The 22,017-nt window shown below is 41.4% G+C and overlaps 1 protein-coding gene across 7 annotated transcripts in view; it reads left to right on the top strand.

Moving 5' to 3' along the window:
• Positions 1 to 22,017, top strand: part of TEAD1 (TEA domain transcription factor 1) — a 210,260-nt gene that overhangs the window by 143,757 nt on the left and 44,486 nt on the right. For 2 of the 7 annotated variants that reach the window (XM_043548913.1, XM_037899837.2), the window contains 8 exons: positions 348 to 412; positions 4,395 to 4,457; positions 4,547 to 4,609; positions 15,092 to 15,103; positions 16,223 to 16,357; positions 16,564 to 16,610; positions 17,734 to 17,795; positions 19,939 to 20,063. In XM_043548913.1, the coding sequence (XP_043404848.1) occupies positions 348 to 412; positions 4,395 to 4,457; positions 4,547 to 4,609; positions 15,092 to 15,103; positions 16,223 to 16,357; positions 16,564 to 16,610; positions 17,734 to 17,795; positions 19,939 to 20,063 (572 nt within the window). The remainder of the gene's footprint in view (positions 1 to 347; positions 413 to 4,394; positions 4,458 to 4,546; positions 4,610 to 15,091; positions 15,104 to 16,222; positions 16,358 to 16,563; positions 16,611 to 17,733; positions 17,796 to 19,938; positions 20,064 to 22,017) is intronic. The other 5 variants (XM_037899838.2, XM_037899840.2, XM_037899841.2 and 2 more) reach the window with 5 other exon arrangements.

Raw genomic sequence — 22,017 nt, forward strand, 5'->3', positions numbered from 1 at the left:
TGGGAATTGAGGATTACAGCCACTAGGGAGCTGCACAGTCACTGGGACATGTGTCTTCAAATTTTCACTGTCTAGCTGAGGTTTCCATTAATGTGTTTGCAGGACTCAAGTAGGATTATATTTTATTTATATACACATATCTTGTCTGTAATGTACTGTATTAGGGAAAGAAAAGTAAATGATAAAAATATTGATGAATGCCACTTCTATAAATGAAAATCAGATTATATAAAAATCAGATTATCCTCATATTTGTAGAGCTTATATTTTTAAATCATGCAGTTTGATAGCTCCATTTACAGAATTGTGGCTGTTTGGCCCTCATTGTAAATTCTTCTTCATTTCAGGTAGGAATGAATTGATAGCCAGATACATCAAACTTAGAACGGGGAAGACACGGACCAGGAAACAGGTAAAACAACCCAATTGGAAAGTGTGCATGTCAGCGAATGACAAAACATGGCATTTTTGGCTGCAATGGCTGATGGTGATTCAGCTCTGTTGAGCTAATGCATTGATTTCACTGTTATGATTAAGTATGTGCTTTTTAAAAATCCATTGTTTGATCTGTTCATCATTTCAGTGACCATTTATTGGGCACATTCCATATTAATCTCTCTACATATGTAGCTATTACCTCATAATGAAAAGAACATTTCATAAGTCAAACTAACATAAGCCATATTAATTCTTGCACCATTTGCATATAAAGAAAATATAGAATTTAACAATTGTTTTCATATAGTGAATAATTGAAAATTAAATGTCCGCTCACTTCACCTAAACAAGAAAGTTACTAGCTGTGGATATGGAAAATAAATAAATAATGAGCATTCAGTGGACTCATTCTACTCATGCTCCCTATTCATGGTCCGTGGTTGCTATAGGGTGAAATAGAGTTGTTTAAATAAGAGCTATGGGTGCTGTTGTTCTGTAACCACAATAAGATTTGTTCATAAATAAGTCAGCATAAACCTCTAGCCAGTTTTTAATCTTTTTCAGAAGATTATCACATATCAGTTAAGTTATCACATATGACTAGATCCTTTAATTATTATATTCACAGTGGTTAGCCATCTCACAAATGCACACATAACCTTTGTGTAGTTTGTGCTGAAGTTACTAAACTGGTTTACTAGTGTAAAAAGTTTGCAAATTACACTGTCCCTTTCCTTCTTTAACTTCGAGCATGAGCTTCCAGGTCTCCTTGTGTATTATGGGGGAGAGGGGGAGGCTTTTATGCAGACTTGCAATGCGTGTTTTGTACTGTGGTGAAAAGTAATGCTGAGTCAGCACAAACGAAGGTGGCCTGCTGCCAATGCTTGTATTTAAAGCACGTTGAATTGGGTGACATTTTCCCCCGGGTGATGTTCTTTGTCAATTAGGAAGCAGTATAAAGTACAAGGGATGAAAAAAAGCCATGAGGAAGGAGAGAAACTGCAATTCATAGAGAAGGAACAAACAACACATTGACAAAGAAATCCATAGCAAAGGACTAAAGCTCCAAGTTCTCTTCTGTTATACCTGGGCAACCCCCATGAACTTGGGGTTGCACAGGTGCAGCTAAGAGCACAGTACAACTCAATGGCTTCGAGCACATGGCCAAATCCTCAGCCAGGGTAAATCAGCCTAGCTCCATTTAAATCAGTAGAGATATGTTGATTTACACACCAGAGGTTCTGCCTCCCCTCCCCATATATATAAATAAAATACATGAATACATCATGAATATTTTGACACAGTTTGAGTCGCACCACTTTTGAGAATTTCTCAACAAATTAAAATTTAAAAAATTGAAATTACAGAATTGGGCGTACCGTGTAACCTTTAACACCATTATCCTGTGAAACTGAAAACAAAAATTACCACATGTGAAAATTATGTATGTATGTTGAATTATCAACCTGCTTACTGGTCTGAATAACTACAGACTCTCGTTCCTGGGCTGCTTCATTAAGAAACCTAGTAAAGTTGGCCCTCAGGGATCAGAATTTGTTTACATATTACAATATATTTTTTTCCTAACAAACATGAGTTGCTTTAAGGTACCACAACAAAAGGATTTTTCTAAGTGACATTAGTAATATTTCATTTCTCCCTCCTTTTATCTATCAGGTCTTTTTAGATTCAAACCTGTTCAAGGGTAGGAGCTGTCTCTTACTATGTGTATGTACAGCACCCAGCACATTGGGTCCCTGATCTTAGTTCAGGTCTCTAGGTGCTACTGTAATACAAATAATACGGTGTTACAGAAGTTTCTCTAGCAATTTTTGTTATTGGGCCCTGCAGGGGGCTGAGCAACTCCTGGAGGTTCTAAGTAAGGGGTGGACAAACATTTTGGCCTGAGGGCCGCATCGGGGTTCCAAAACTATACGGAGGGTCGGGTAGGGAAGGCTGTGCCTCTCCAAACAGCCTGGCCCCCACCCCCTCCCACTTCCTACCCCCGACTGTCCCCCTCAGAATCCCTGACGCATCCAACCCCCGCTGCTCCTTGTCCCCTGACTGCCCCCTCCCGGGACCCCCTGCCCCAACTGCCCCACCAGGACCCCACCCCCATCCAACCCCCCCTGCTCCCTGTCCCCTGACTGCCCCAACCCCTGTCCACACCCCTGTCTCCGACAGGCCCCCTGGGACTCCCACACCTATCCAACACCTATTGGGGGAGGGATAGCTCAGTGGTTTGAGCATTGGCCTGCTAAACCCAGGGTTGTGAGTTCAATCCTTGAAGGGGCCATCTGGGGCAAAAATTGGGGATTGGTCCTGCTTTGAGCAGGGGGTTGGACTAGATGACCTCCTGTGGTCCCTTCCAACCCTGATATTCTATGATCTATGAACCTCCCCGGCTCCCTGCCCCTGACTGTCCCCTGGGACTCCCTGCCCTTTATTCAACCTGCCTCTTCCCCCGCTCCCCACCCCCTTACTATGCCTCTCAGAGCACCAGGACTGGCAGCTGCGCCGGCCGGCTGGACCCAGCCACCCTGCCGCGCTGCCTGGCAGCAGCTCGCAGCCCCACCGCCCAGAGCGCTAGTGGCAGGTCGAGCTGAGGCTGCGGGGGAGCGGGGACAGCAGGGGAGGGGCCGGGGGCTAGCCGCCCCGGACAGTAGCTCAAGGGCCCGTGGGCTGTAGTTTGCCCACCTCTGTTCTAAGTGCCCTCAGCTTCTGTTTAGATTGGTTGCTCAGCAACTTGGAAGGATTTAAAAGTATAACTGGGTTCAAAAAAGAATTAGAAAAGTTCATGGAGGATAGGTCCAGCAATGGCTATTAGCCGAGATGGTCATCCCCATTCTCCGGGTGTCCCTAAACTTCTGACCTCCAGAAACAGGGACTGGATGACAGGGGATGGATCGCTCGGTAATTGCCCTGTTCTGTTCATTCCCTCTGAAGCATCTGGCACTGGCCACTGTTGGGAAACAGGATACCGAGCAGGATGGATCATTGGCCTGACTCAGACTGGCCATTCTTATGTTCTTATGATTTAATCCATTATCATCACAACGGATTTTAACACATACTTGAGAAAATATTAATGCAAAACATGGCCCCCAATCTCTCACTCATCAGTTAGGCAGAACTTCCAGTAGAATTGATCCAGTGCGGGACTGGGTCTCATGCTTGCACATATTTTTCACTGATGTCTTGCATGTAAAGACAGTGGGCCAAATTCAGACCTGGTATAAATTGTCTTAAAAGGAGTTGCCTGCACTTATTATCAATGTTTTAGAAACATGACTGATATTCATATTATAAAGAAATGTAGCATTATTTCATGGTTCCTTAAGACCTACAGTGTGTCAATATTTTATCAGTTGTTAACAAATGTAGCGCTATTAATGAGCTCAAAACACAGCCTTAATGTAATCATTTGAAGTCATAGAACTCGATAAATTATTGGTAATATTTCTTGATGGTATGTCAAATAGAGTCTCTCATTCAATGCTGAATGCTACAAGGGCCTGATTCTGCAAACCCTACAAATATGGCTAGTCCTTATTCATGCAAGGAGTGACTCTTTGCATGAGCAAAGACTCTTTGGCTGTCTGTAGGGGTTGTAGGATTTGTAACAAAAGAGCAGGTGGTCCACGCCTAATTCTGAACAGTGTCATTGGTTCTCTCCTGTAAAAGACTATATAACTTGATTGATTAAACTTTTTTCTCCTTAGTCACGTCACTGCAATGATGGCCTGTGTTGTTAAGCCTTGGTGCTAAGAGCTAGGCATCTGGCTGGGAATGTGGTATCTTTAACAGCAGAGCTTACTGAAGATGCAAATAACTTCCCCCCACAAAAAAAAGTAATTTAAAAAGATATTTTAAATTTGATTTCCTTTTTGTTTTTCTTTTTCTTTTCTTTTTTCTTTTCTTCTCTCTCTTTTTTTTTATAAATCTGAACAATGTAGGTGTCTAGTCACATACAGGTCTTAGCAAGAAAGAAAGTTCGAGAAATTCAAGCCGCCATTAAGGTACGTTTGGCTTGCCCAGTTGTAGGGGGCTTTTCATCTCCATGGTTACAGGCTTTTCCTTTGTTTTCCTCCCTTCCCCTACCCTGCAGGTGTCTAGTCACATTCAGGTTCTTGCCAGAAGGAAATCTCGTGATTTTCATTCCAAGCTGAAGGTATGCGCTTTTCTGCTTTTGGGCTTGTGGTTGCTATGCATTTCATTTCCTGTTTTCCATGGTGATTGGTGAATGCCTGGTGCTGTGATTCTTGTAACCTAGTTTTCTTGCATGTGGTAGCTGTTTACATTTCTTTGTGTTTAATCTCTGATTTCTGCACTAGCATCCATATTAAAAATTTTAACACTCTCCAGATACAAAGTGAGCTACTCTTTGTAACTACTCAGCACATAAACATGATTGTTTTTAACCCGTTATTTTTTTAACAGCTTAGTGCTAGATTGTTAGTGTATTTAAATAAAAGGAGGGATTGTTTTTTTTTTTTTTTTTGTGCGCTTGTACACAAAAAACATTTCCACAGCGGTAATTGGGATTGTGATGCTTCTTTTCTGTTCCAAAATGCTTTTAATCTGTGCTTTTGAAATGCTTTCAAGAATACTTAAAAATAGATTATTTACTCTAAGAGCCAGACAGTATAGTTATTAAGATTGCTTTAGAAACTGCAGGCTGAAATTTCCACAGTACAGTCTAATATAACTTTAAATTAACTACTGTACATGATTCCCTGAAGATATATTCCTTTCAAAGTAAAATATTTATATTTATATTTATCTTAGTTAATCTTTGGAGATTCTCAATCAGCATCATGTTGGGGGAATATTAATATGTTTGTTTAATCTGACTTGATGAATTGTACATGTCCCCATTTTTCCATGAAAGATCTACCAAACCTAAAAGGAACCTCTTGGAAATGCTTAATAAGGGTCTTTGCAGATTTTCCAAGGGAGATCTTGTGTTACGTTTTTAAAGTTACCTCACATTACTTAGAAATGCAAGGAGGTTTTAGAGTTTTTTAAATTTTTTTTGTTTACAAAAAGCAAAGCAACTTATAAATCTTTTTTTCCCCTCTTTCTTTTTTCTGAGTTGTTATGGGTTGTCTCCCCCCCACCCCGACCTCCCCCACCTCCACCCCGGCTGTGAATGAGAACAAATCATGTTTTTGTTCTAGCTGAAAAGCAAAATATTTCAGAAAGTAATTTCACAATACAAAGTGGTGAGTGCTGGGGAAGCTTACCACGATCTTGGAACTGCAATATGTAAATAACAGACTGGCTTTATAACAGGCCTACTTGATAGAAGCATTTGGTTTTCAGTGTGTAGTGGGCAGCATGCTGGCAAGCTTGTATGGCTGTGGTGGCTGGCTTTTTAGCTGCACTGGCTAAGCAGTTGGGGTTGATAAAGAACTAAGGCAACTTAAACATACTGCTTTTTAACCAAAGGTGCAATAATACAGAGAGATGTAGCAATTTAGGCCAAAATTACCAAAACTGAGTGCTTAAAGTTAGGTACCTAAATCCATATTTAAGCATCTAAATAAGTGGCCTAATTTTCAGAGGTGCTGAGCACCTGAAGCTCTCCTTGACATAGATAGGAGCTGTGAGTGCTCAGCACTTTGAAAATCAGAAAACTTATTGAAATACCTAAATATAGAGCTAGGAACCTAACTAAAAAATTGGCCATCGTGTTTGGAAATTTGAAAAAAAAAATTTGTCTAGACCCTAAAATACCATCAAATATGAAAAGACACTATTTTTAAAACAAAAATATTCTTTATTACTGCACCTGCTGTACGATTCCTACTGAAGCTTTTCACAGAGCAAGGCAAAAAACTAAACTCCAGTGATACTTAAAAGTTCCCTTTTCTAGTTGACTTTCTGTAGGCACTTACCGTAAATTGAGCTCAAAAAAGTATCCTGCTAAGGCTGTTGGTTTTAAGGAGCTGTGTAAAGAATGAACAGTCTGTTAGTACAACAATTTATTGTGTAATGGTTTCTTTAATTCCCACACTCTCAGATCCATCAGTGCAGATTGATGGATTGCAGCTGTACCTGAGCTGAGTAGCAAGCAATGGGCTAGTGAAAATTAGTTCACCCTTCTGGTGCTAAGAATTCCCTTCACACTCAGGTCTCGGTACCCCTGCTGCTCTACAGAAGACATTCACTTCAAGTCTGTGTAACAATTACACAGCAAGGTTGGAGAAATTAATTTTTTAAAAGGGCAATTTCAATTTTCACAACAAGCCCTGTGAGAGGGGCGGCAAAAGGAAGGAAATGTGTCCCTGAGAGGCACAGTTCCCTCCACTCTCTGTTTGCTCCATGGTGGAGAAATTAACCAATACCAGCAGCAAGTTGTGACCAGCCCCCTCCTACTAACACATGCAAGCTCAGGTATGCTTGCCAGCACATTGAGGGGAAGGAGCAAAGCCAAGACTCTGCCTATTCCCCACCTAACTGCCTCAAGGGAAGTATTTATACTGTACTCAGAATACCGTCCTTATATGACTGGCTTTTAGGAGGAAGTGACACAATTTGACACCTCTCTTCAAATTCCTTGTTCAGAAGAGTGTCCAGCACGTTGAAGGGAAGGAGGAGGGGGAGGGGCGAAGCCAAGACTCTGCCCAAGCAGATGGCCCCTCACTGCCGTCTGGTTGCACTTGACATTTCTGTGTCTATAACATGGCTCCTGCTCTACCTGCACAATCATCTTCAAACAAATTAGAGCTGCCACTTCCCCCCACACACACAAAAAAAGGAGGAGCTGAAATTTTGAGGAAGAAGATGATGATACAAATACTCTAATTTTGGTGAGGAACACATCTACCGCTCTACCTCCTCATGCAGCTGAAACAACTCACTCAGAAAGAGGAAGAAACCGATTGTTTTGGACCTTAGAAGAAACCTCACTCCTCCAGAGATTTTGTATTAGTGGAATTACCTGATTTATGGAACAACCAAAATTTCTATATCTAACCACCCATGCTTCCCAACGTATGCTGAAAATTACCTTAGGGAAATGTCATTTGTTTGGGGTGGAAGAAAGATTGGATACTTCTTGGCATCCCTGATTTTACATTCCGTTGTCCATGCTACAGCAAAGACCCGTTACTTGTATTTTGCTATAACCAGATCATCCCGTGTAAAATCATCTTTTGGGTTAGTATTAGCCAGCACATGAAAAACAGCCAGTGTCAGAGTATCTGGGGTAACAAGGGAATGCAGTTATCCCATATCTCATACCTGTATTATCCAGCTGTCCTATCTATTGGTGAATCAAGCGGTCCAGCACTGAGCAAAGGCCAAAGATAACTTGTATATAATGTGCTATGGGTAGTGTTCAGGAGACCAACGGACATTTAAGACAACCTGTATCTGAGCATCACGTTTCTCAACTATAGTGTGAGGGGAGAACCTTCTTGCTTTTGGAAAGAATCCAAATATCCCTTCTGTCTGTCCATAATTACCAGTTCAGCCAGAGATGCCTGATGGCCTTAGTCTCCTAGGTCTCTTTTTCTCTTGCCTTGCCACAAGATTATTCCCTAAATATGCTTCCACTTACAAAATTCTCTTGCAAAAATCTGGTAGCATGTTGAGAAGCAGCTGTGCAGTTGCTTTGTTGCTATTCCTATGGGCATTTTGGGCTGAAATGATGACTTCTTGACATCCCTTCCAGCCCTACATTTCTATGATTCTATTTTCCAGTTGTCAAGTCCAGCCTTCTGTGTTGTGGCAGGACCCAGTAAACCTAGAGCATCCCAGTACTTTGCACTTGTCTTTATTGAATTTCATCTTGATGAATTCGGATCAATCTCCAATTTGTCAAGATCATTTTGAATTCTAATCCTGTCCTCCAAAGTGCTTGTAACCCTTCCCAGCTTGGTGTCATCTGCAGATTTTATAGGCATACTCTATACTCCATTATCCAAGTCATTAATGAAAATATTGAATAGTATTTCAGACCCAGGATTGACCCCTGTGGGACCCCACAAGATATGCCCTCCCGATCTGACAGCAAACCATGAATAACTACTCTTTAAATACCGGCTTTCAACCAGTTATGTACTCACCTTTTAGTAATTTTATCTAGACCACATTTCCCTAGTTTGCTTATGAGACTGTCATGTGGGACTGTGTCAAGATATATCAAATCCATAAAATAAAGACATATCATGTCCATAGCTTCCCCCTGCCCCCATGTCATTCTTTAGGTCAGTAACCCTGTAAAAGAAAGAAAACAGATTGGTTTTGCATGATTATTTGTTGGCAAATCCATGCTGGCTATTCCTCATAACCCTATTGTCTTCCAGATGCTTACAAACTGATTGTTTAATATTTGTTTCAGTATCTTTCCAGGTATCAAAGTTAGCTGACAGGTCTATAATTCCCCAGGTTCTATTGTTCCCCTTTCTAAAAATAGGTACCAGGTTTGCCGTTCTTCAGTCTTCTGGACCTCACTCCTCCTCCAGGAGTTCTCAGAGATAATCACTAACTGTTCCAAGATTGTTTCTGCTAATTCCTTAGGTACCCTAGAATGAATTTCAGCAGGCCCTGCTGACTTGACTACATCCAACTTACATATAAATATTCTTTAACCTGTTCTTTCCCTATTTTAGCTTGCATTCCTTTCCCTTATTTGTTAATATTAATTGTGTTGTGTATCTGGTCATCATTAATCTTTTTAGTGAGGACTGAAGCAAAATAGACATTGAAGACCTCAGCTTTCTTGATGTCATCAGTTATTAGCTTTCCTTCCCCACTAAGCAGAGGATCTAAACTTCCCACTGAATGCATCTGATGAAGTGAGCTGTAGCTCACGAAAGCTTATGCTCAAATAAATTTGTTAGTCTCTAAGGTGCCACGAGTCCTCCTTTTCTTTTTACTTTCCTTCCTATTTCTCTTGCTCCTAATGTATTCTTATTCCCTTTTATGTCCCTTGCTCATTTAGTGCCTTAGCTTTTCTGATTTTGTTCCTACGTGCTTGTGTTATTCTTCTGTACTTCTCCATGGCAATTTGTCCGTGTATCCACTTTTTGTAGGAATCCTTTTTGATTTTCAGGTCATTAATGAGCTTCAGGTGGAGCCATTTTGATTTTTGACTATCTTCCTATCTTTCCTTCGCACTGGTATGGTTTGTAGTTGTGCCTTTAATACTGGCTCCTTGAGAAATGGCCAGTTCTCCTGAACCTCTTTTTCCCTTTGATTTTCTTCCCATGGGACCTTACCGACCAGTACACTGAGTTTGTTAAAGTCTGCTTTGTTAAAGTCCATTGTCCTTATCCTACTGCTCTCACTCCTTCCTTTCCTTAAAATCATGAAATCTGTTGTTTCATAATAACTTTCACTTAAATTGCATTCCACCTTCAGATTCGCTACCAATTAGTCGCTGTTGGTCGGAAACAAGTCTAAAGTAGCTGTCGCCCTTGTTACTTTATCCGCTTTCCGGAACAAAAAGTTCTGTTCTGCCATATTATTAGTTAAGTCCCCCATTATTACCAGGTCTCGTGTTTTGGATATTTCTGTTGTTTGTTCTAGAAATATCTCATACACCTCCTCCTCCTAATTTGGTGGTCTGTAGTAGACATCTAGGATCCAGAGCTTCAGGCCTATAGAATTCTGTAGTGGTGGATCCACTGGCCTTGGCTGTGGCCCACTCACGGCTAATAATTTTCTTTCCATATAACTATTGTGTTGGACTTCTGGGAGCAGTCCCAGTGACCTTAGTTCCTGTTTTTTTAGTGTTGTACAGTAGGCAGTAAATAATTTTTGTTCCCAAGATGCCTTCAGGATTTAATTTAAACCAAGAGATCATTCTACCTACCTAGCCTTTGCCTGAATCCAGCCAGTGATAGAGTACTTGGCACTCCTGCTAAGGAATTTAAGGCATCCAATTAGCTGTTCGTCCTCTGCCAGTATCCTAGGACTGGATATAAAGATTGCAAAGCTATGGTTACTCTAGGAATTGGCTGGCATATTGTTGTAGCTTACCTGACAGATAATATTTCTTACCCACTCCTTGTAAAGGCTGTTTGCCAGCGTCCTTTTCCTGAATAGTGAGAGGAAAGCCTCAATGGAAAGTATTTTTGAGGGTGCAGTATGGTCGTCCTTGTAATAATTTACCTGGCACTACGCCAACAATCACTCTGGATTGGTGGATCTTAGCATGCAGGAAAATTTTTACCTGTAATCGTTGTTACTGCATCTCAAATACACCAATCTGAAGTGTCCCACAGATCTCGCCAGGGAGGGGAATGCATCCTATTTCCTTTAGGCCAGGATTTCAAATATTGTAGGGTTTTTTTAGGGATCTTAGCCTCCCCACCCCCATCTTTAAAATGTTTCTAAGGTTATGGAAGCCTCCTGGAGAAAGAGGCAAGAGAGGGTGGGAGAGTGATATTCTTGGAGAGAAAACTCAGAGGCAGTTCCTCTTGGTGATGGTTACTGTCACTCAGACAGGAAATGCTGCAACCCATCTTTCTGGACTGGTATATCTGAGATGCAGAAACAGCTTTATCAGATAAAAATTCTACTTTCCCTTCTCCGTGCTAATGGTGAACTGAATCCTCACGCCGCATTCAAGAAAAACTACAATTGAAGCCAGTGGGAGTTTTGCCTAAATAAAAAGCAAGGATACAGAATTCAAGCAAAAGTCCATACACCAGAATCCACTCCTATCTTTGACTTTGATTTTAGATATTCTTTCATCGTATAAGATTAATTAAAAGAGAAGCAAAAAAGAAACATTAAAATGCCTACAGTTCATACGTATTACATGTTTTAAAATCCATTATTCTACATTCCACATTGAGGGATAAAAAAAATATTATTGTTGACAATGATAGAATGCTAAAGATAGCTCTATACTTTTTAAATGAACAATGATAAAAGCCTTGAAAAATTCCCTTTGATGTGAATGGAGTCTTCAGCATTTTGAAATACAATAAAATGGATTAATTGCTACTCATTAGGCAGCAAGTTGGGACAGCTTTGAATGCGCATTCTCTTCTTGGCATTAGCTATTGCCTGGCTGAAATAGCCAGCTTTTGTATTTACTACTGTCTTCTCTAATAATAAGCAAATTGGAGAGCAGGGCTAGAAACATTCAAGTGCTCTCTCTCTTTTGTCCAGAAAAATTGTATAGTTTCACGATTTGTTTATCTTTTTTGAGCTACAGCTAATAATTGCAAAGGTTATTTGAATCAATATAATATATGAGCAGAAATAACATCTGCAAAATTACTTATTAGGAAACTATTTTATGTCAGTGTCTTACGCTACACTGTAAAATCCATTTTGTGAGCAAAATTGCTGTTTCTTCTTCACCACATCATATTTTTCTCCTACAAGAAAAGTTTGTCTTAAAAAATCATTCAATAGGTTTTAGGCTTTTTGAATTCACATGATCTTTTGTTGCCCTTAATTTTCTTATGTCTTAGATATTTTTTCAAAATCCATCTAGTCAATGTGGTATTGAAAGCCCCATTTATCATTCTAGGATAACAGATCCTTTTTCTTTTAGTAGAACTACAGTAAACTGATTGATTATTCTGTGGTTTATGTTGGATTAAAAGAAAGTCAAGCACAAATCCTAATGTGCTGGTTATGTAAAACTTGTTTTACCCTATGTTTCTTTTAATGTATTTAAATTTGTAATTTGGATGTAAAGTGGATGATTCTGGAGAATTGTCCTCTGCTAATGTGACAGTGATCCACATTCCAAAATAATGTGTGTAACATAAACTCTAGGGGTCTGGTTCATTAAAAGTTGTATAATCCATTTGTTAGATTCTGACAATTTACCCCTTGTCCATGTGTGCACACGTGCGCGCACACACACACACACAAAGTCTTTCAAAAGGCTTATAACTTCAAGTTGGAGACAGCTAAAAATTGCAAGACAAATTCTGAGCTCACTGGAAAATCTAGTGATTTCAATAGAATTCCGGATTTTTACTGGTATGACTGAGCTCTAAATCTAGTCTAGTGCTTCTAACTGTATATCACAAAATACAAGAATTTGGTAATGGGAGAAAAAGAAGAGAGGATTTTTAAAAGTGAAATCCATGATTTACTTCAGTGTCATTCTCGGGCACCAGTAATCCCATCAGAGCTCATAAATTAAGTAGGGTCAGGGCAGGTCAATACCAGATGGGACTCATCCAAGAAATACCTTAAGCTGCTGCAGGAATTAATGTTAATAATGCTGTAGGGAACCTCTTCTTCTGAGTCTATGTTGAACCAATATCTGTGCTACCGGATATTCTGGTCCAAATCCTACTCTCATTTACCCCAGTGTAAATATTTGTAACTTCATTGACTTCAGTAGGGCTATTCCAAATTTATACACCGGATAATTGAGGCACTCTGTCTTCGATAAGATGTAAAATCAAGGTCCTGACGCCTTGTGGTCATTAAAGATCCCATGGCATTCTCTGTTAGAGTAGGCCATGTGTCCTGGCCAAATTCCAATTTGGGTAATTACTATAATCTGCCTGCCTAAATTCCCCCTGCTATTTTAATTGGATATAGTATTCTTCACTTTCTGCCTAAACTGTTCTGAGTATTGCTATGTATTATTAATCAGTTATTGTATTTCACCCCAGAAGTGTCTGCATTTCATTAGTGACAATGTGATCGCTTTTGTATTGGTTATGCAGAATTGATGTGGCTATACATGCTGTTGCAATTTTTTATTTATTTTTGTTTATTTTTAAGTGAGCTAAGGTAAATGTGGCTAGTGCTTCATTTTCTGATCCAAGTAAAAAATGAACCTTAAAATGGAGATTTTTTGAAAGACTAGTGTCTTGGGCTCTATTTTACAGGTTTCAATCAGCTGTAGCTCTCATTGACTTCCGCTAGAGTTATGTGTGCTCAGGACCAATGGAAATCGGAGCCTCTTGTCTACTTGTACAGTATTTGATTTTGAAATGAAAGAGAAGTTAAACCAGGCAACTTTTTAACTCGGAAAAAACTTCCTTTCTAACCAGCTAAAAAACTATGCCAGACCAGAGACTCAGAATCCTAAACTAGGGTCAGACTCCCAGCTGATGTTTATTGGTGTGGCTCCATTGAAACCAGTTGAAGAATTTATATAGATTTTTATAACTCTGTGAGACATTTGCCCTCAGGGCTATTCTTGCATTGCCAGTGCTGATCTTGTCTTCTTCTAGCCTAGCAGAATTCAAAATGTAACTAGTCAAAGAGACTGAAATGCATTGCTACTACAGAAAGGCATGCACCTCTGGGATGAAATGCAGGATGTTTAAATGCACATAGCAACAGTACATTCTATTATTCGTATATATATACACACACACACATACACTTAGCTCTTCACAATCAGATTTTTTTTTAAATTACCCGTTCCCATCCCCCACGATAACTTACACAAATCTTCTCTTCATTGCACAGCCCCTATGACAGCTCCTGCAACTCATGAGTGTCAGACGTATCACTAGTAAAGGGTAAATGACACGTGCTGTTTCTGGACTTGCTCCTCTGAAGTGCGACTCCTGTAGGAAAATGGAAATCTTTAAAAGCTTTTTTTCTTTTTTTTTTTCTTTTTTTTGATTGTCTGTAAGAGCATAATTCATTGTGGGCTTGAGCAATGCCCAGTTAGGCATTTATATCCCAAACAGAGCATTTGAATATTTAACCCCCAGTAGAGTTTAGATTCACAGAGGAGCAAATTCCATATAACAGCAGAGCAATATATATTTGGGAATTCAAAAAGAAGCCCATGAATTGGCTGCATTGTTTATGTGAAGACACTGGATATATCATACCTTGAAAGGAGGTTGTGCAGGTAATTGTTGGTTCTTTCAAACCAACTAATTTCAAAATTTCAGTGCGGGTTTTGCCTGGGTAAAGGCTGCAGGATTAGCCCCTAAATCTATATTCACCAAGTCAGAAATCAAGGACACCACACACGTTGTCTGAGGGCCATATTATATATTTACTAGCGTTTTCAGTCAGAAGGTTCCTTCTCACTGTGCAGGACTGCTAGTGGAGTCAGCCTTTTGAATAGCAGATCTCCTGAGACCCCAGGAGCCTCAGAGTCCCCGTGTCCCCTACACAGCCACTCCACTGTCCTTTTCTCCCTGACAGCCTGGCTTTTACGGGAACCGTGTTGCTCTCAGCTGCTTCCCCTGTGGCTGTGCAGGAGCAGTTATGGATGGGTCCACAGGTGTTAATGCTGCTTCAAGAAGCATTAACATTTGATTGGATTTCTGCCTATAAACCTGCAGGTTGTGCAAGGGAGAATGTTGCTGAGAGTAGCTACTCCCCTGCTCCACCTGCCGTCAGGTCCCTTATAAACCAGCAGAGGCCAAAATATACAAAGCTCCATCCAACAGAGGAGCTTCCATAGGATCACACCAAGGCCATGGAAACATGCTGAAGGGCCAGTACCCACCACCCAAGATCTGCTGCTCTCTGCAGTGGAGAAGAGCATAGTTCCCCGAGTGTTTTTACTTTTTTTATCTTTTGATGAATCAGTCCCTCAGTGAAAATTATTTATTTGTTTATACCTTATATGTAATATTTGGCAAACCGCTCTTCCGTTGTCTCTTATTACGCTGTGAAGTACTTTACTAAAATCTTCTGTTATACACAAGCATTTTAACAAACTGTTTGTTGTTGTATCCAGGTAACAAGCATGGTAAGTATTTTAACTAAAGCAAGTATTATGTACATTAGCTGTGCTTGGCAGATTTTTTGGCTAGCTTTTACTGTATTCTCAGCCTGTGCTGTTTCTAAAGGAGCTGTTCAAAGGAAGAAACTGCTCACCTATAATACTACTACATATAAGCTTTACAGGGAACATATATGCACATTCATGTACCATATATAAAAGCATGCATCCCTTGCCAGCATGCTTGCTACTTTGCTTGTAAAAATGAACTTGCCTATTATTGCTTGTGTTCCTTCACTGTAAGTCGTGGACCTAAACATTAGCATTTATTAATACAATTTTTACAAATGAGGAACGTGATCTGGCCATTGAGTAACAAAATTTACTGTGTGCCTATTTTTACTGTCCTAATACATCCACTTTCCTAAATCTATAATCAAACAATTTTTTTTAAAAAGCCAGGTCTCTGTGCTTGAAAGCAGGTTTTTTTGTTGTTGTTTTGGAAGCACTGTAAATTATTAATGGAAATTTCTCAAATTGGAAGTTACCAAATATTTCCTTGTTTTTGTGATGATTTAAAAATATATATATATATCTATATATATATCGGATATCAGAATTTGAAATGTTTGTCTGTGTATAAACATGAAGAGAAATAATGCCCTGTTTCAAGTGACTGTAATTCTATGTTCTCCTTAAAAGTTTTCATTAAGGGCAAAGTCTCTCAGATCCGCATGGTTGAGCTCAACTCTCATAGGTCCCAGTCCTGCAATCAGAGCCATACATGGAGACCTCTATTGAAGACAAAGCTTAGATGAAGTCAGTGAAGCACTGCATTTGCAAAGGGATCTGCCTACATGGATCCGATTTGCAGAACTTGGGGAACAATTTGCTCTTCCAGAGTTCTCTGCATGTCAGGAGAGCAGACTGAGAGAATTCAGCTCTGCCATGCATCTCTGAGAGAAGATTTTTGCTTTGAGGAAATTTGAGTGTATTTTAGCCTTCATGCTATATTTTTCTGCATGGTTTTCTATTATTCGTTTTCTGTGGCCTTTTAAGTTTCGCTTATGTGCTTGTAGCTGCACTTATTTAACAGGATTTGCTGTGCCAAGTGTTTTAAGAATCCATGTAATTGTCATGTTAAAGGATCAGACTGCAAAGGACAAGGCACTCCAGCACATGGCAGCAATGTCATCCGCTCAGATAGTATCAGCTACTGCTATACACAACAAGTTGGGCCTGCCAGGAATTCCCCGTCCTACATTTCCTGGTGCACCCGGGGTAAGTCGTTAACTGACGCCAATAAAAAGTTTATTTCCTAACAACGATCAGTAGGAAATAAAGGCTAGATCAGTGGATTTATGCGCAAATTGTACTTACATCTATGTTTGCAAAATTAATAAGTAATTTTGTGTATAAATATATGAAATTAGTCTACAAAGAAGGCAATTACAAAGTTGTTTTTCTCCCCTCCACCCTCCATCTAGTTTTGGCCAGGAATGATACAAACAGGGCAGCCGGGATCCTCACAAGAGTAAGTCTGAAAAATAAGAATGCTTTTATATGCAGTATGTAACTCGTCAGTGGAATTCATTGCCAGAGGATATTATTCAGGCAAATACTTAGCAAGATTAAAATAGAAGATTAGACTATTATATTAACCTTTTCAGTTACAAAGCTCCTATCGCTCCTGTTAAAACGTTACAAGTGATAACACTCTGTAAGACAGAAGCTGAATATTAACTGTGGACAATAATCCCCCCATGGTATAGAATTGCACTATAAATTGTGTGTATGTATATGTGTTTTTCCAACACAAATCTTACCTCACTCATTTTATATACAGGACATGGGGGGAGATGTAGAGAAGATAGCTCAGACATCTATTTTTCTGTAGGGCAGGGAATGACCACTTCACGTGAGCCACAACTAGATGAAAGGCCTGGCCCTGTTCAGTGGGGTTTGAAGCTGCATGGCCCCTTGATAACAGCAACTTCATGTAGAGAAGAGACTTGTAAACCTGACTGTTCAGCCCCAGCCCTACAGGAAAGCGTGATCTGTGGAATACCTCCTCCCAGCTCTCTTTATAGGCCTTATCCAAAGCTCGTTGAAGTCAGTGGGAGTCTTTCTCTTGGATTCAGTGGGATTTGGATTCACAGAAAGCCAGAAGCAACCATTATGATCATCTAGTGTGACCTCTGTTACTGTTATCCAGTAATTCCTGCAGTGGAGGGAATTATTCTTCCCTACTACCTGAGTCAGTGGTTCTCAACCCTCTTGCAGTCCAATCAGCACACAATTGCGGCCCACGTGACATCCTCAGGGCCATACAGGTAGTATATATATTATGTGGATGCAGTCCTCATAACACACAGAGAGCTGCATCTGCGGCGCACAATGGCAAATAGATTGAGAACCACTGACTAAAGTGAACACTGTCAAGCCCAGTAACTTGTGAATCAGGCTCTGTTTTACATTTGGGGTGACCCCCTCCTTGCTTCATAACCTGTTTGTTGACTATCTTTTAAATATGCCTATTAGGAAAGAGACATCTGGGTGTATAAACATTATTAACAATGTATTTCCTTGTGCTATATAACTAACTGAATGAACTGTGAATTGTATAGTATGTGATTTTGTGTAACTATTTTTTCCAGTGTGAAGCCATTCGTTCAGCAGGCGTATCCTATTCAGCCAACAGTCACAGCTCCCATTTCAGGTAACTTCATTTTTTAGCTTCCTTTAAACAGAGCTGAATTGCATAAGGAAAAGTAATGAGTGTGTTGTGTTAATTTCTGAGCCCCACAGAACCCACTAATCTGTGTCCAGAGTCTCATATGTCCCTTCCAGACATCAATGGACAAGCAATTGATAAATTATGAAGAAAAATCACTGCTTAGGTAGGAAAAAGGGACTCCTAATCCCAGCACTGCCATACATGCCAGCAGTTCCTGTGGCACTAAAGTATATCACCTGGTGGTATTTTATATGATGCAAGAAAATGACTTATGAAGAACATACTGGGTAATGGGCTGCATATTGCAATTTAAGGGCTAAATATTGCTTCCCTCACTCATGCAAAGTAAATTGCATTTACTTAAAATCAGAGCTAAAATTGTACCAAAATAATTTATATTCAGTCCCACAAGGCATAAAACATGTCACTGCCGGTATATACACTATTGATCTTTCTCTCCTTCCTGAGCGTCTCAGGTTAGAAGCCAGTAGGGTGACCAGATGTCCCAGTTTTATAGGGACAGTCCCGATTTTTGGATCTTTTTCTTATATAGGTTCCTATTACCCCCCACCGTCATCCCGATTTTTCACACTTGCTGTCTGGTCACCCTAGAAGCCAGTGACACTAGAAGTCTCCTCTGCTAGCTACTCCTTAGTCTGGTAGAAGCTTTATATCTCAAAGCAAAAGAGGCTATGATTGCCCAAAACTATGTCTGTGATCTTTCCCCCTATTTGTCATCTCACGTACATTTCATTGCAAGTTTCAATAATGGGCATTATTTCTATGCAAATGTCAACAAACGGTGTGCCTCAGGAAACTTCCTCATCCCTTTATTTGTCATTTATTGGCTGTTCTCGATTCTATCCATTCTTCTCTACATTATAATTTCCTACTACAGATTACTTGAAAGATGCTAGCCATCTTTCCAAGTAAAAACTTCCCTTTGTAGTTTTGCATATCTCACTCTTGTCTCATTTTTCCTAAATTACGTAATGTTGTTCCCGATGCCAGAAATTATGAGTCATCTTCAACTTTTAGTTTTTCACATCTCCTTTTGGAATCTGGTTCTTGCCGCTGCAAGAACACTGCCAGAATTTTCAGCATTACTAAAATCCATATTCACATTTGACTGTTGCAATTCCCCTTTTTACATAGGATTCCTAAATCTCCACTATCTAGATTTGAGGTGCAGAAGAATTACAGTCAGATTCCCATTCCAGGGAGTACATGTTACCTGACTCCTCTTTCACCTTCACTGGCTTGTTGTCCATCTCTCTGAACCCACTTCAGAAATGTGTTCTTGGTTTTCAAATCTCAGGGGATTAGCTCTGCCCTACCTTCTGTGGTGTCTTGTCTGTCTATCTCCTCTGGTCAGTTGCTCCACTCCTTCTTTATTCTTTCTCCTTTTGTGACTTTCCACAATTTGAAGGAAGAGAACAGTTACAGTTTTAGTTGTGGTGAATCAGTTCTGATGGTAGACATGCTTCCTCATAATGGGTCCAGTCACTGACCCTTTATTCTCACTTTAAGTTACGATTCATCTCCCTACATTAATTATTTATTATTATTTGTATTGCAGTAGTGCTTAAAGGCCCCACTGTGCTGGGCTCTGCACAAACACATAGAAGAGCCCTGCCTTGAAGAGCTTACACTGTAAATAGGCAAGAGTGGGAGGACGAACAGGAGAGGAAAGCCCAAGGTCACACAGCAAGTCAGTGGTGAGCCAGGAATAGAACCCAGGTCTCCTGACTCCCATTAGATCATGCTGCCTATGAATGACCATGCTGCCAATGAAATGTCAGTTGTAATGCTGTGTAAAGTGTACAATAATATAGTTTAAGCAAAGATTATAAAGTGACACGCTAGCCAGATAAATCAAGGAAGCTCCACTTTTGTTTCACACCGTCCTTAGATTGACCAACCACATTGATACTGTGATCACTAGGTTGGATCCCCATCTTTCCATGTTGTTTACCTTTAACAAACAATAAATCCACGTTGATTTAAATGTTTTTTTTTAATCTGAATTACGAAGATCCCTATGGCTCCTAGTTACATTTAATATAGAAAATGGAAGTTGAGAAATTGACTGACTTGTACATAACAATAATACTTTGTATTTCAGGGTTTGAGCCTGCATCAGCTCCAGCACCCTCAGTTCCCGCTTGGCAGGGTCGATCTATTGGTACCACCAAACTCAGACTGGTGGAATTCTCAGCTTTTCTTGAACAACAGAGAGACCCAGAATCAGTAGGTGTTATCCAAAGAAACGCCCAGTAAACTTAAATAGTTCTCTGCTCTTCTTAGTTGTACTTACCATTTCTAGCCTCTTCCTGCATGCTTTCCACTGTTGGCACTGATGTCACTTTGAGGCCCTATTTCTCAAGGCTGCTATGATAGATATCGATAAATGCACTGTAATATTACTCCGATTACAGTACAATTTTCCCCTTTTCAACTTTTTTTATAGAAGCTATTGCTTATGAAAGTGAGGGGCTGTGTCATGTTTTCCTCCTTTCAGTGCCTCCTTTCAGCTTCACTGCAAGCTGCACTACATAGCTATGTCAGTGTGCCTCATTGCTGTCCAGTCTTAATGGCTTGCTGACCCAATCTTCCAGTTATACAAAATTGCCTAGTGTTTTGGGCCACAGTTCAGCAAAGTACACCTCTACCCCAATATAACGTGGTCCTCAGGAGACAAAAATATCTCACCGCGTTATATCGAACTTGCTTTGGCCCCCCCGTTCCTTGTTCCCTGACCGCCCCCTCCAGAGACCCCCATCCCTAATCACCCCCAGGACCCCACCCCCTACCCAACCCTCCTGCTCCCTGTCCCCTGACTGCTCCGACCCCTATTCACATACCCCGCCCCCCAACAGGCACTCACCAGCAGCAGCGGGAAACACGGCCCCAGCCTGCTCCACTCCGCCACCTCCCAGCCACGGCGCTCCGCTTCCCGCCACTGGTGAGTGCGGGGAGGTTGGGGAAAGGACGTCCTCTGCACTCACCAGCGGCGGGAAGCGGAGCGACGCAGCCCTAGCCTGCTCTGCTTTCCTTGCCCTGGCCCCAGCCGTGTCGCTGGGGCGTTGGGGAAAGGTCCCGCACTCACCTGCGGCGGGAAGCTGAGCGATGCGGCCCCAGCCCGCTCCGCTTTCCTTGCCCTGGCCCCAGCCGTGTTGCTGAGGCGTTGGGGAAAGGTCCTGCACGCATCTGTGGTGGGAAGCAGAGCGCCGTGGCTGGGAGCTGGTGGAGTGGAGCGGGCTGGGGCCAGGCTGCTCCGCTTCCCGCCACTGGAGAGTACGGGGAGGCTGGGGAAAGGACGTCCTCTGCACTCACCAGCGGCGGGAAGTGGAGCGACGCGGCCCCAGCCTGCTCTGCTTTCTTTGTCCCAGCCCCAGCCGTGTCGCTGGGGCTTTGGGGAAAGGTCCCGCACTCTGCAGCGGGAAGCGGAGCGCTGCGGCTGGGAGCTGGTGGAGTGGAGCGGGCTGGGGCCGGGCTGCTCCGCTTCCACCACTGCCAGTGACTACGGGGGGGATCCCTTCCCCCAAGCCCCCTCCCCAGAGCGACATGGCTGGGGCCGGGGTGAGGGAAGCGGAGCGGGCTGCTCCCAGCCCCCTGCTAATCCCCTGGGCCACTCTGGGCCTGCGGGGCCCCCAAAAGTGCCCCCCCACAGCTCCTGCCTCCCAGACCCTGGGGGGGGAGAGCCCCTGACCACCCCCAAGACTCTCTGCCCCTTATCCAACCCCTCGGCCCCAGCCCAACACCCTTAACATGCTGCTCAGAGCAGGGTGTTGGAACTTTACCGCATTGTATGCGAACCCGCGTTGTATCGGGTAGCGTTATATCAGGGTAGAGGTGTACTTAAGCATGTGGTTAATTCCTGTTGAAATCAATGGGTTTTAAGCACATACTTAGAGATAAGCTTGTGTTTAAGTTGTTTCTGGAACAGGGACATAATTTAAGGACATGTTTACAATTTAGCATGTCCTTAGGTGCTTTGCTAAACCCAGACTTTTGTGATTTGGGCAAAAATTTCTCTAGATACCAAGAAAAGAGCATAATCACTTCTGTTGCTTTCAGTTTGAGTTTCCAGGAGCGTATCATTCCACTGAGTCACCTAGTTTATATTTTTTAAGGAACAGCCATTTGGACAAGAAGTTATTTTGCTTCAAACAAATGCTGAGCATCAACCTTCCTAACCTAA

This window comes from Chelonia mydas, chromosome 6 (assembly GCF_015237465.2).
Source record: "Chelonia mydas isolate rCheMyd1 chromosome 6, rCheMyd1.pri.v2, whole genome shotgun sequence".
Classification (NCBI taxonomy): Eukaryota; Metazoa; Chordata; order Testudines; family Cheloniidae; genus Chelonia; species Chelonia mydas.